Raw genomic sequence first — 15438 nt, 5'->3', positions numbered from 1 at the left:
TTCTAAGCACTGGGGGAACAGAGGAGAGGGAATTAGTGTTTAATGGGTATACAGTTTCAGCTTCGGTTCCAGTTCCACACGTAAGAAGCTTGAAAGTTGCCACTCCATCCTAACAACAAGTAAAAGGCTGAACTGACTGAAAAACCACCTCTTCTTGGATCCACAAAAGAGGTGAGGACACAGGGAAACTAGGGCCCCTGAGATTAAAGGGACAGACAGGTGAACACAGGGAGTCATAGCTTATGGCAGCAGAGACTCTTGAGCAGAAAGAAACTGCCATGGGAACCACTGCTGGGGCAGGAAAATCTGAACTATAATTAACAAACTGTTGGAGGCTCATGGCAGACAAGTCTGAGAGTTAAAACTTCAGGAGGACCTAGTCCTAGGGGGATGCCTACTCATAGGGGTCCCCGCATACTTTTGTGAGTTTTGCCTCCAGGAGCTCAACTAGGTTCTCACAGGAAACATCAGAAAAAAATCTCCTCCTGCTTCTGGCTGAGGAGGGGAAAGTGAAGCATTTTAAAATACACCAGAGCACTCCGTTCTTCTTAACAAGGCCTACTGTCAGGAGAAATGAGTTAACCAGATCCTAACCTGATAGGGTATTACTGGAGCCTAACTGACCTGGGGGAAGGGAAATACCCAACTCCAGCCAGCTCTAACATTCCAAGTGTGAGAAGGGAAATATCCAACTCCAGCCCATTCTAGCCTTACACATGGGGAAAAAAAGAAACTCCCAACTCCACCCCACTGTCGTCATCCTGTCGCACCTAAGAGGGGGGAAAATAACTGAGAAACACTTGTGAAGTTCACAGGCCAGAGGCATAGGCTCACTAAAAGACTGAAACCTAATCATAGGACTATAAAATCTTTCCCCTCACCCTACACCTCACCACCATGTTACTAAAGGACTATTGAGCGTGGTTCCTTTTAGCTGGTACATCACATCCAGCTACCAAGAAAAAAATCACAATGCATACTAAAAGGTAAAAAACACAATTTGAAGAGACAGAGCAAGCATCAGAACCAGACATGTCAGGGCTGTTGGTATTACCAGACTGGAATTTAAAACAGCTATGATTAATATGCTAAGGGCTCTAATGGATTATATAGACAACAAGCAAAAACAAATGGGTAATGTAAGTAGAGAGAAGGAAATCCTAAGAAAGAACCAAAAAGAAATGCTAGAGATCAAAAACATTGGAACAAAAGCAAAGAATACTTTTGATGGGCTTATTAGTAGACACTACACTGCTGAGGGAAAAATCTCTGAGCTTTGAAGATATATTAATAGAAGCCTCCACACTGAAAAGCACAGAGAACAAAGACTGAAAAACAAGGACTATAGGACAATTACAAAAGGTGTAACATACATATAATGGACATACAAGGAGAAAAGAGAGAGAAAGGAACAAAAGATATTTGAAACAATAACGACTGAAAATTTCCTCAAATTAATGTCAGACACCAAACCACAGATCCAGGAATCTCAGAGAACATCAGGCATGATAAATGCCAAAAAAAGAAAAAAAACTACATTAGGCATATTGTTTTCAAACTACAGAAAAATCAAAGATAAAGAAAAAATCCTGAAGGAATATACAGAAAAAAAAAAACCCACCTTACTTATACAGAAACAAAGATAAGAATTACATTTAACTTCTCAGAAACCATGCAAGCAAGGAGAGAACAGAGTGAAATATTTAGTGTTGAGAGAAAAAAAAATCAACCTAGAATTCTGTACCCTGAGAAACTACCCATCAAAAGTGAAGGAGAAATAGACTTTCTCAGACAAACAAAAATTGAGAGAATTTGTTGGCAATAGACCTGCCTTACAGCAAATGTTTAAAAAGTTCTGTAGAGAAAAGGAAAATAATATAGGTCAGAAACTCAAATCTACATAAAGAAAGGAAAGCATCAAAGAAACAATAAGCTAAAACAAAAACTTTATATTTCTTACTCTTATTTGATCTAACAGATAACAGTTTGTTCAAAATAATAATAGAAACAATGTATATATCGTATATCCATATATATGCTTATGTAGGCTTATACATATAAGAAATGAATTACAGCAATGATACAAGGGATAGGAGAGGAAAATTAGATTATGTTGTTATTACAGGGTACTCACACTACCCATGAAGAAGTATAGTGTTATTTGAAAGTGGACTTGGATTAGTTGTAAAAGCGTATTTGCAAACTCTAGGGAAACCACTAAATAAAGTTTAAAAAAATTATAAATTATATGCTAAGACAGAAAATAGAATGATTTTCTTGATTAAATCAATTAAAACCACAAAGGGCAGAAAAACAGTGAAAAACAAAATAGGAACAAAAAACAAGGGCAGCAAATAGAAAACAGTAGCAAATATGGTAGATATTAATCCAATTATATCAATAATCTCTTTGAACATCAATGGTCTAAATGCACCAATTAAAAGACAGAGTTTGAGAGTGGATCAAAAACTAAGACCCCATTATATGTTGTCTACGAGAAACCACTTTAAATATAAAGACATAAATAGATTAAAAGTAAACGGATAAAGAAAAATATACCGTGCTAACACTAATAAAAAGAAAGCAGAAGTAGTTTTGTTAATTTCAGACAGCACATGTCAAAGCAAGGAAAGTTACCAAGGATAAAGAAGGGCATTTCTGTTGCTAGTGCTGGCAAGTTGATTCCGACTCCTAGTGCCGCTGTGTACAGCAGAGTGGAACCCTGCCTGGTGTTTTTGTGCCATCTTCTCACCTTCCAGCACTATATCAGACAATGCTCTGCCGCTATTCATAGGGTTTTCATGGCCGATTTTTTCGGAAATGAGTGGTCAGTTTATTCTTCCTAGCATGTCTCAGTCTGGAAGCTCTGCTTAAACATGTCCACGATGGGTTACTCTGCTGGTACTTGAAATATTAGTGGAATAGTTTTCAGCATCACAGCAACATGCAGCAACCACACTATGACAACCAACAGATGGGTGGTGTGGCTCCCTGACTGGGAAACGAACCCAGGCCACCACCAAATCTTAACCACTAGACTACCAGGGCTGGCTATAAAAGGGCATTACTAATGATGAAAGGGTCAATTCTCCAAGAAGACATGGTAATTCTTCATACAAACACACCTTAACAACAGAGCATCAAACTACGCGAGGCAAAACCTGACAGAATTGCAAAGAGAAATAAATGAATCCACTATCATAGTTGGAGACTTCAACATCCACCTCTCAGAAATGGACAGAAATGGCAGAAAATCAATAAGGACATAGGTGAACTCAATTACACTATCAGTCAACAGTTTATAATTCACATCTATAGATTACTTCATTCAACAACAGCAGAATACACATCATTCCCAAGCTCACATGGGATATTCACCAAGATAGACCACAGTCTGGGCCATAAAACACAACTTAACAAATTTAAAAGAATAGAAATCAGACAATGTCTGCTCTTAGACCACAGTGGAATTAAACTAGAAATCAACAAGAGAAAGATAACTGGAAAATTCCAAAATACATGGAGATTAAATAATACATTTCTAAATAACATATAGGTCAAAGAAGAAATTTCAAAAAAAAATTTAAAACTATTTTAAGCTAAATGAAAAAGAAAACACAACTTATCAAGATTTGTGGGATGCAGCAAAAGCCATGCTTGGAGGGATTTATAGCATTGAATGCATACATTAGAAAAGAAGAAAGATCTAAAATCAACCATCTGTTTCCACCTTAGGAAACTAGAAAAAGAATAGCAAATTAAACCCAAAGTAAACAAGAAGAAAATAAATAAGACTTAAAGCAGAAATTGATCAAACTGAAAAAACAGGAAATCAATAGAGAAAATCAATGAAACCAAAAGCTGGTTCTTTGAAAAGATTTTATTAATCAATAAGTCTCTAGACAGCCTAAATAAGAAATAAGGAGAGAGGACACAAATTACTAATATCAGAAATGAAAGAGGGAACATCACTACAGATCCCGTGGAAAATTAAAACAACTATAAAGGAATACTATGCACAAACTCTATGTCCACAAATTTGATAATCTAGATGTAGTGGACCAATTCCTTGAAAGACACAATCTGCCAAAACTCACACAAGAAGAAATAGAATTTCAGCTTTAGATAAAAAAAGTTCTAGAGATCTGTTACAAAACAATGGTAATATACTTAACACTCCTGAAATTTACACTTAAAAATGTTTAAGACAGTAAATTTAATGTTATGTGTTTGTTACCACAAATAAAAATAAAAATTAAAAAAATACATCTTGCACAGCCTGAGAGAGGCCAATTTTGCTCTGGTTTTCTTAGCAATTTTTACCCTCTGCAGAAAAATAATCCATAATTACAGAACGTATTTTTTCAGGTACACGACATAGTATACTGGTTAGCCAGGCAAACACTTTTAGATTTCCTTTTACCTTAAATGACTAATACTACCCTAACTCTTTATGGAAAGATGCTACATGCAATATAGCAAAAAAGACACTAATCCAGCTTTTCCTTATTTATACCACCTAGAACTGATATCTCTATCTCTAGTGAAGGCTGTTGCTTGCAATATCATTTCATCCATAGTATCAATCTTAGCTAGATTATTAGGCAAAAATATAGCTGAGGTCAGCTATCATGTGCTCTATATACCACTGACCTGGATAACTAAAGGCTTACCAAGTTTATAAATAGCACATGAGAGATAACACATGAGAGGTTTCACGAAGCCATGTGGAGAAACTGAAAATAAAAATGTTTATTAATAATCCATTAGTACCAAGTAGTACAGAAAGCCAATGAAAATCAGTATGTATTTGCAGAATATGACTTCTTTGAGTAGAATTTTACAATTAAAATGAGAGATGAAGAAGCAAAAAGTGACCCCTGCATCATTACTAACAGTGGGTAGGAACAGGGAACCTGGCAAATGTCTCCTCCTGGGTGAAGCGAATGGGCAGATGAGGAAGAATGCTGAGAATAATTATAGCTGGTATTTTATTTTATTATTTCTTTTCCAGTTTTATTGAGATATAATTGACATATAATATTGCACTAGTATAAGTATACAATATAATGATTTTTTTATTGAAGTATAATTGACATATAATATCCTATTAATTCCAGGTGTCCATCACAGTGATTCTATATTTATATACACTATGGAAATGATCACCACAAGTCTAGTTACCATCTGTCTCCATAGAAAGTTCATAAAATATTATTGACTATATTCTCTATGCTGTACATTATTACATCCCCATGATGTACTTCTTTATCTCTTTCACCTATTTCACTTACCCCCCAAAAATAGAACTACCATATGATTCAGCAATTCAGCTTCTGGGTTTTATCTGAATAAAACAAAAACACTAATTCAAAAAGATATATGCATCCCTATGATCTTTGCAGCTTTATTTACAATAGCCAAGATATGGAAGCAACCTAAGTGTCCATCAATAGATGAATAAAAAAGATGTGGTATATATATATATACACACACACATACATACATACAACAGAATACATTGTACATGCAATGGAATATTACTCAGCCATAAAAAATAAGGAAATCTTGCCATTTGTGACAACATGAATGGACCTAGAGGGTATTATATAAGTGAAATGTCAGAGAAAGATAAATATTGTATGATTTCACTTATATATAGAATCTAAAAAACAAAACAAACAAAACAAACTTATAGATATTGGAAACAAACTGACCTTCCTACAGGGCTAACTGTTGACAAGAACATATTCCTGAATGCCAGTACATGAAACAGCTGAAAAATTTAGATGCACCTGTCACACCAGCAGAGGTAATTGGTAAGAAAAGAGCAGTTCTTTAATCATTCATTCATTTAACCAACATGTATGCATTAAGTTTCCTGTCCTTCAGCATTTAGGCAAACAAGTTTTATCTGTGCTGCCTGGAGTTGGATCTTCCCTACCTGGCAGGATGGGTTGTCCTTTGTTTAAAACAGGAAATTCTCGACAGATTTCCCCATCCTCTTGATCTCGTGCCAACCATCGTTGAACAGGTATATAAAACTCTCTTCTAGAATTCATGTTCCACAATTGTATCTACAATAGCAACAATATTAATTCTAAAAAAATGTAAGAATACTTTATCAATAAGTCAAATAAAAGTTTTTGTCCAAACCTGACACTTAGCTCAGGGAAGATCATTTTGCTTTTCTTTAGTAAAAGAAGTTGTTGAATACTTGACAAGAAAAGTGCTAATTTCTTCTTTTATTGCCATCTCAAGTACAATGGCATTTCTTTTCTCTATTTTGAAATTTTTCTATTTCTAATTTCTCTATATTGAAAAGCTAAAAATGCCAATTACCTCCCAAATTTTCTCAGTGCCATCAATATTTTCCTATTTAGAAAGAGATGTTTATAATTTTTAAAAATCTATTATTCCCCTGTTCCAACCTCTTAGTAATGAGTTTTTTTATTTTAAGGTGATTTTATAAAACATTAGCATGAGCTAAATTTCACGTAATACAGATTCAAACTGATATATTTCCCTCCGTGGGTCCTTAGCAATGAATGAAATTCAAGCAGTAATTATTTATTTGGGTACCTATGATACTATATTCTATCTAATCCATTTATCCTGGAGTTAAATAAAGATGTTAATAAATTCTGGTAAGATCAGATGAATGTCAAAAATCATCAAAAGATAGAAATTATGTTTTCTGATTCTAAAATCTAGGCTTTCATGAGTAGGGCACTATTATTCTTTTAAAAGTTCCAGTGAGGTGTTATTTTACTTGTTAAATTAATCTTACTGTCTGTAAAATGCCTTAAATCAGAGTTTTTCAACTTTGATGTGTTTAAGAAGTCATATTGTCATAAAAGTAGATTTTCAGTCTGTAAAGCTACTAATTCTGTGGGTCTTGGTAAGGCCCAGAAATTTGCACTCATGAATTCACATCAAGTGTAATTCTCGTGCAATCACACTTTTAGAAAGGCTCCCTGAGAACCACACAGAATTACCCTTGGTTTGCAAGGCTGCTACCGCTGCCATCACTATTTGACTTGGTTATTTTAATTAAAGAGCAAGGCAGATCATTTGAGAAATACAAAATAAATCACCATTTGAAACTTTTTATTTTGTAATCTTGCTTAACTAAACTTGAAAGAATCAAGATTAAGATCCTCAAAGCAATGTGATTATTTTATGAACTATGGAAATATTGTATCATAATTGCTATAATGGACTCAAAGTTTTAATTCTAATCCCCTCAAGTTATTGGCACTAGTTTACTTAAAATTTTAAATTTCAAACTTTTAAACTGTATTATAAGAATCAAACAGAAAATTCCCAATTTGGCCAAATGGGTAAATTATATAAGAGTTTTATATACTCAGAATAAAACGTTAAATCAAGAACATCTCTCTTCTTCACTGGTACTCAGACAGGTGAGGTAAACCTCAAGCAAACAAGTTGTCTTGCAATGAGAGAGTACTTGCCATAGGGAGAAAGACAATAGGAATTTTCAGCCTGAGTTTTTGTCTTTCCTCTGCAATATTATATAATCTTTTCAGATCACTTAACCACTGTCTCAGCATCCCAGCTTAATAATGAATATTGTTTATTGATTATTACTCAAATGATATGGAAGAAGGATTAATGATAATTTTTGTAAGTTAGTTTAGCTTACTAGGAGAGAAAAAAGTAAAAGATATTATTATATATGGTCAATTAAATATCAATTTGAATATCATACTTCAAAAGCTCTATATAGCATAAAAGAGAATATTATTTCATATACAAGCCAGGCAATAATTTTGAATTTTGAAATCTAACTTCTACATTCTATATTTTCATAAAGTGAGTTTTATTTTTTCATTCTGCTTCGGGATCTTTTATGACTTTAATGTAAAGAAGATGGCATTATTAACCACTATGTGTTTCTGCTAATGGAATAAAAAATATGTTTTTAAGGGATTACTCATCTTCAATGAATTTTTCATTAATTTTCTCACATATTATAAAACTGTAGAACAAGTTTGCCAAGAATATCAGGAGTTTAACTAGATGTTCTTTGCATTTTGAGAACTTGTTTAAAGATCATTTACTGTGAAATGACAAAAGATGGAAATGTACCATACACAAAAATGGATGACAAGCTGTATGATTTCCAGTGTCAAACATCTGCATTTATTGGCAATCGTGGTAATAATGTAAGCCCTTTTTTTTGCTCCTAAAAGTACTCAGGAGGCATTATCTTGGCTAGCATGAATAGACTAAATTTGAGAGAGGGTTTCAAGTCTAGTAGATTATTATTTCACTGGCACAAATGGTCTATTTTTACAACCCTCCTGAAGCAGATAACATCCACCTAGTCACTTTTTCATCATTAGTGCAATGGTATCAAGAAGTAATATGAGTTTATCCAGAGTCCCAAGTATTTTCTTTTCTTTGGAAAGAGGTGAAAGGATTGTTTGGTTGAAGAGCTTCCCTCAATTAATGAGGGATTAAATTATTAAGAAGGGCATATGATACTGCTGCCCTGAGGAATACACTGACTGAAAAAAGTCCAAGTTTGACTCCGTCAACTCAAAATAGGAGTAAAATGCCTCCTTGAGGTTTGATTCCTGAGTGGAATTTGCAGAGGATTTTGCAAAGTGTGGGAGTGTTGATATGTCTTTACCTCTTTACAGTGCCAGGAAGGGGAGAGTCCAGAGTTGGTATGACCAATACGAATCTTAAAGAGTGTTCCAATGTCTCCAACCATGATCTATAAAGGAACCAAGAGAACGTCTTTCAATGTAATTCACAAAATCCATTTAAAAACAGCTCATATTAAGATGAAGGAGTCAATCCATCAAGAAGATATAAGAATTATAAACATGTATACACCTAATGACAGAGTGCCAAAATATATGAAGCAAAAATTGAGAGAACTAAATGGAGAAATAGTCTACAATAATAGTCGGAGACTTCAATACCCCACTTTAAATAATGGATAGAACAACTAGACAGAAGATCAATCAGGAAAGGGAGGACTTGAACAACATTATACACCAACTAGCTCTAACAGATATTTACAGAACATTCCACTCAACAACAGCAGAATACACAGTTTTCTCAAGTGCACACGGAATTTTCTCCAGGACAGACCATACATTATGTTACAAACAAGTTTTCAAAATTAAATAAGACTGAAATCATACAGAGTATCTTTTCTAACCACACTGGAATGAATCTAGAAATCAATATTAGAAAGAAAACTGAAAAATCCACAAATATGGTGTAAATGAAACAACATACTCTTAAGCAACCAATGAGTCAAAGAAATTGCAATGGAAATTTAAAAAATACTGGAAGGAATGAAAAAAAATAACATACAAAAAACATAGGGGATACATTGAAAGCAGAACTCAGAGGGAAATTTTAGCTGTAATTCCATAAAATTTGCATGTGCTTAAAGGAAGAAATCATTTCAGATAGGTGCCCATCAAGTAGATTGGCACGCTTGCTGTGAGAGAAAACTTTTTTGAAGATTCTGATCTAATAAATTCGGAGACTCTCAGCAAAAAGAAGGAGAAGGAGGAGAGGGAGAGGAAAATGAGGAAGGGGGAAGGAAGGAGGAAGAAGAGGAAATGGAAGGAGAAGAAGGAAGATCTCAAGTAAATAACCTAGCCTTACAATTTAAGGATCTAGCAAAAGAAAACTAAATGCAAAGCTAGCAGAAGAAAGGAAATAATAAAGATTAAAATGGTGATAAAATAGAGAATAGAAAAACAGTAGAATCAACAAAACCAAAAACTGGTTCTTCAAAAAGAACAACAAAATTGACAAACATTTAGTTAGCCGAAGGAAAAAAGAAAACAAATTACTAAAATCATAAATGAAAATAGGGACATTACTACTGACCTTACAGAAATAAAAAGGAATATAAAAGAATATCATGAACAATTGTATGCCAACAAATTGGATAACCTAGATGAAATGACAAATCCTCAGAAACACACAAACTATCAAAACGGACTCAAGAAAAAACAGAAAGTCTGAATAGGCCTATAACAAGTAAAGTACTGCTTTTGATTGAAGCAGTAATCAAAAACCTCCCAACAAAGAAAGGCCTAGGACAAATGGCTTCACTGGTTAATTCTACCAAATATTTAAAGAAGAATTAACACCAATTCATCTCAAACTCTTCCAAAAAATAGCAGTGGGAACACTTCGTAACTCATTCTACAAGGTAAGTATGGTTGATACCAAGCCAGACAAAGACATGACAAAAAAAGAAAAACTACAGACAAATACCCTTTCTAAATATAGAGGCAAAAATCTTCAACAAACACTAGCAAACTGAAGCCAGAAGCATATTAAAAGGATTATATACCATGACCAAATGGGATTTATCCCAGGAATAGGGAGTGGTTCAACATACAAATATCAATGTAATAGACCACACAAATAGAATGAAGAGGAAAAAAAACACAGTCATCTCAATTGATGCAAAAAAAGCATTTGACAAAACCCAACACACTTTCATGATAAAAACACTCAATAAACTAGGAATAGAAGGGAACTGAACATAATAAAGGGCATTTTTGAAAAACCCACAGATAACAGCATTCTTAATGGTGAAAGACTGAATGTTTCCTGCTAAATCAGGAACAAGACAAGGATGCCAGTTTTCATGACTTCTATTCAACGTTGTACTAGAAGTTATAGGTAGAGCAACTAGAGAAGAAAAAGAAATGAAAAAACATCCAAATTGGAAAAGAAGAAATAAAACTATCTCTATCACAGAGGATATAATCTGATATATAGAAAATCCTAAAGATTCCACAAAAAACTATTAGAGCTAATAAATGAATTCCACAAAGTTACAGGTTACTAGATCAACAAAAAAATCTGTTGCAATTCCTTACATTAGTAATGAACAATATGAAAAAGAAATTAAGAAAACAATTCTATTTACAATAGCATCAAAAACAACAAAATTCTTAGGAATAAACTTAACAAAGGAGGTGTAAGACTTATACAAGAAAAACTACAAAACAATGCTGAAAGAAATTAAAGAAGACCTAAATTATTGTAAAGATATCATTTTCATGGATTGGAAGGCTTAATATTGATAAGAAGTCAATACTACCCAAAGCGATCTACTGATTCAGTGTAATCCCTATCAAAACCCCCATGGACTGTTTTGTAGAAATGGAAAAGCTGATCCTAAAATTCATATGGAATTGCAAGGGGCCACATGTAGCCAAAGCAATGTTGAAGAATAAGAACAAGGCTTAAGGACTCATACTTTCTGATTTCAAAATTTACTACAAAGTTAAGGTAATGAAAATTGTGCAGTACAAGCATAAAAATAGACATACAGATCAATGGAATAGACTTGAGAATCAAGAAATAAACCCTATACATCTATTTCAACAGGAGTACAAGACTATTCAATGAGGAATGAATAGTCTCTTTAACAAATAGTGCTAGGACTACTAAGTATGCACATGCAAAAGGCTTCAAGATCTTGGATTTGGCAATGGTTTCTTAGATATGACACCAAAAACACAAGCAACAAAATAAAAAATAGATAAATTAGACATCATCAAAATTAAAAGTTCTTGTGCATCACAGGATACTATCAACAGTGAAAAGACAATCCACAAAATTGGAGAAAATATTTGCAAATCATATTTCTGATAAGAGTCTAGTATTCATAATACACAAAGAACTCTTACAACTCAACAACAAAAGGAAAAACAAGCCAATTAAAAAATAGGACAAGGACTTGAATAGATATTTCTTCAAAGAAGATATACAAATGGCCAAGAAGCACATAAAAAGATACTCAATATCATTAATCATTAGGGAAATGTAAATCAAAATAACAATAAAATCCCAATTCACATTCATGAGGTTTGGCTAGATTCTTTTTCTAATTGATAATAACAAGCATTGGTGAGGATGTGGAGAAATTGGAACCCTCATACTCTGCTGGTGGAAATGTAAAATGGTATAGCCACTGTGGAAAATAGTTTGGTGGTTCCTCAAAAAGTTAAAGACAGAATTACCACATGACCCTGAAATTCCACTTCTAGGTGCATACTCAAAAGAAATGAAAACAGGTGTTCAAAAAAAAAAAAAAGAACACTTGGGGGCCGGCCCGGTGGCGCAAGCGGTTAAGTGCGCGCGCTCCGCTGCGGCGGCCCGGGGTTCGCTGGTTCGGATCCCGGGTGCGCACCAACGCACTGCTTGGTAAGCCATGCTGTGGCGGCATCCCATATAAAGTGGAGGAAGATGGGCACCGATGTTAGCCCAGGGCCGTCTTCCTCAGCAAAAAATAGAGGAGGATTGGCAGATGTTAGCTCAGGGCTGATCTCCTCACAAAAAAAAAAAAAAAAAGAAAAAAAAAAAGAACACTTGTACACAAATGTTCATAGAAGCACTATTCACAATAGCCAAAGGATAGAAACAACTCAAATGTTCATGAACAGATGAATGGATTTAAAAAATGTGGTATTTCCATACAGTGAAATATTATTCAGCCATAAAAATGAATGAAGTACTGATACATGGTATAACATGGATGAACTTTGAAAACATTATGCTAAGTAAAAGAAGCCAGACACAAAAGGCCACATTTTATATGATTCCCTTTATATGAAGTATCCAGAACTGGCAAATCCTTAAAGACAGAAAACAGATTAGAGGTTGCTAGGGGTTGGGGGAAAATAAATGGGGAGTGACTGCATAATGACGTTTCCTTTTGGGGTGACTAAAATGCTCAGGAAATAGATAATGGTGATGGTTGAACAACACTGTGATTGTACTACATGCCAGTCAATTGTACACTTTAAAATAGTTAAACTGGTAAGTTTTATTTTGTGGAATTTACCACAATAAAAAGGAAAAGAAAAGATCTATATCTATATAAAGAAAGTATAAGGAAAAAGGAAAGAAGGGAAAGCAAAAATTTACCTAAGAAACCTTAAAAGAAAACAATTCATCAGAATGAATGAAAACTACCATCAAAATAGGCATCAAATTACTAAACTTAATGAAGCCATCACCTCTACAAACAAGACAGAAATGTAGCAATCCCAGAGCTTGAGCAAGAGAGAGCAAGACAACTGAAAGAGCTGAAATGTAGGTAGCAGTACTCAGAAAAAAGAAGCACCAAACTATGAAAATGCTTTCCTGTGGGAAGAGGAAATGGGAACAAGGAGTTAAAGGTGCTCCTTTTTCTTTTCTTTTTTTTTTTTTTTTTGCTGAGGAAGAATCACCCTGAGCTAACATCTGTCACCAATCTTCCTCTTTTTGCTTGAGCAAGATTAGCCCTCAGCTAACATCTGTTGCTAATCTTCCTCTATTTTGTATGTGGGTTACTGCCACAACATGACCACTGACAAGTGGTGTAGGTCTGTACCCAGGAACTGAACCCTGGCCACAGAAGCAGTGTGCCAAACTTAACCACGAGGCCATGGGGCCAAAGGTGCTCCTTTCTTACTACAGATTCAGAATGATTTAACTCTACATACATGTGAAGGTATAATTTGATTTAAAAGTGAACTTGAAATAATAAAATAGCAAAAGAACAACAACAAAAACAGCTTAGACTTTTTTGGTGTAGTCAGTTCTAAAACTATTTCTTACAGGTGCAAAATAATGACAAAGTCTTCATTTTTTACTTTTATTTGTAGTGACCATCAACACAAGAAAGAGTTTCTTTAAATATCAACACATATAGAAAGTATGGAAAGGATAGATCAAACTAAACTATTAGCTTGGTTCCAAATGGTTCAGCCTTTCCTATAACATATGTGGGCTGAGTACACAGGTTGTAGTAAACCAAACACCCAGGATCACGTGGAAGTGGGTATCCTGTAAAGATCTCAGATATTTAAGGACACTCTTTTCTGATCATGATTTTATTCTCTGTTGCTACCCAGTTCACAACAATCTATGCTTCCAGTCATTAATTCAACAGACATTATTAAGTACCTATAAAGTGCAAGGTGCTTGACTCATTTCAAGTCTTGCCTTTGACTGCTAATCTTTCTGATGTTAGTTTAACAACATGACACTGGTCTCCCCTGCTTCTTCTTTGCTACCTCTGTTTCTCCCTAGATCTTGATCTCAACAAGTCTAGTCATGAACCAATAACTTGATGACACCTTCTTTGTCCTCCATTATTTGATAATTTTATTTTTCCCTTTTTGACCTTCACTTTGAGACTTATCTGTTAGAGCCTCAGCCAGAAAGGCATAAGTCCTTGCTCCTGACAGCCACAAGTATAGAAATGATAAATGTTGGCCATCCAGTATTTCTCTTTAGCTGTTGTCTCTTATCATATTGCAGTTTTACCTGTGTTTAATCTGCTTGAACAAGAACCGCAATGAATTACTTTTGATTGATCTTCTATAGGACACATGATGTTACAATAGGAAGCATGCAATTTGATAGACTGCATTCATTCCAAAGTACCTACTAGCTGTATCACTTACATTAACAGGTTTTACTCAGTTTTATTACTTACAGTAAAGATGTCTGCATGGCCACTCTGAAATCGAACTCCATCTGTTCCATAAAGATATATGGGGGCTGAACATCTATGGTGTCCATATAGTATAATATAAATCTGTGAGCTGGTCCCTGCATTTGGCAAGTCACTGGTGATTATGGCAACTTTCCAGTTACCACCTATAGAAGCACAAATAACACAAAGCATTACAGCAACTTATAAAAATGGAAGATTCAGAGCAGCAGGTCATCATAAAACCAGGAGAGTTCAGCACAGACATAATGTACTCTTCTGTACCTCCTCTGGAAAAGTGCTATAACACAGGATTTAGACTTGGTTTTCAAAATACTCAATAAAATTACTATTTCCTACAATGTAAATGTGAGAATATTTCCTAGAAGATCTTTAACAATAAGGTTAGAGAGATACATTATCCTGTCATAGTTGGTCATGCCTGGACTCTAAGAGTCACTATATAACTTCCCTTAAGTTCCCAGCATTTTGACAAAATATCTCCAATATTCTTAGCTTTGACATGTAATATGTGCAATCAGAATTATATCTTTTAAGATCTTTTGAGTTTAGATATTTTCCAAAATAAAAAAATTATGTAATAATTTATATAAGGATAAAAATGGGAATCAGGTAAGTTAGAAGGAATTTGAGAAGTCATCTGGTACAATTTCTTCACTTATTATTTTAAGTATCCCTAATTAACAGATGAATTAACTGAGTTCCACAAAGTAAATTCTGTATCACCCAGAAATAATAAAAATTGTGCTAGAAAATATATGGCTCATTGTGAATATAACTGAGATTAACTAAACATTACAGCACATTGATAGTGGTATGATATTACTTCCTAGGATTTCAATTTAATTTTGCCAGGTTTCTTTGGAGTAAACATCAAAAGTTGATCAATAAGAAAACTGTAGTAATAAGAAATT

General features: G+C 34.3%; 1 protein-coding gene across 1 annotated transcript in view; it reads right to left on the bottom strand.

Annotated features, from left to right (window-relative positions):
* RP1 (RP1 axonemal microtubule associated) overlaps nt 1-15438 on the bottom strand; it is a 280580-nt gene that overhangs the window by 227665 nt on the left and 37477 nt on the right. Inside the window, exons 4-6 of the mRNA XM_058528715.1 lie at nt 14507-14670; nt 8660-8746; nt 5945-6077 (exon numbers count right to left, since the gene is read on the bottom strand). Coding sequence (XP_058384698.1) covers nt 5945-6077; nt 8660-8746; nt 14507-14670 — 384 coding nt within the window. The remainder of the gene's footprint in view (nt 1-5944; nt 6078-8659; nt 8747-14506; nt 14671-15438) is intronic.

This window comes from Diceros bicornis, chromosome 33, assembly GCF_020826845.1.
Source record: "Diceros bicornis minor isolate mBicDic1 chromosome 33, mDicBic1.mat.cur, whole genome shotgun sequence".
NCBI lineage: Eukaryota > Metazoa > Chordata > Mammalia > Perissodactyla > Rhinocerotidae > Diceros > Diceros bicornis.
The sequence above is the reverse complement of the archived record's forward strand: the minus strand, read 5'-3'. Positions and strand labels throughout refer to the sequence as shown.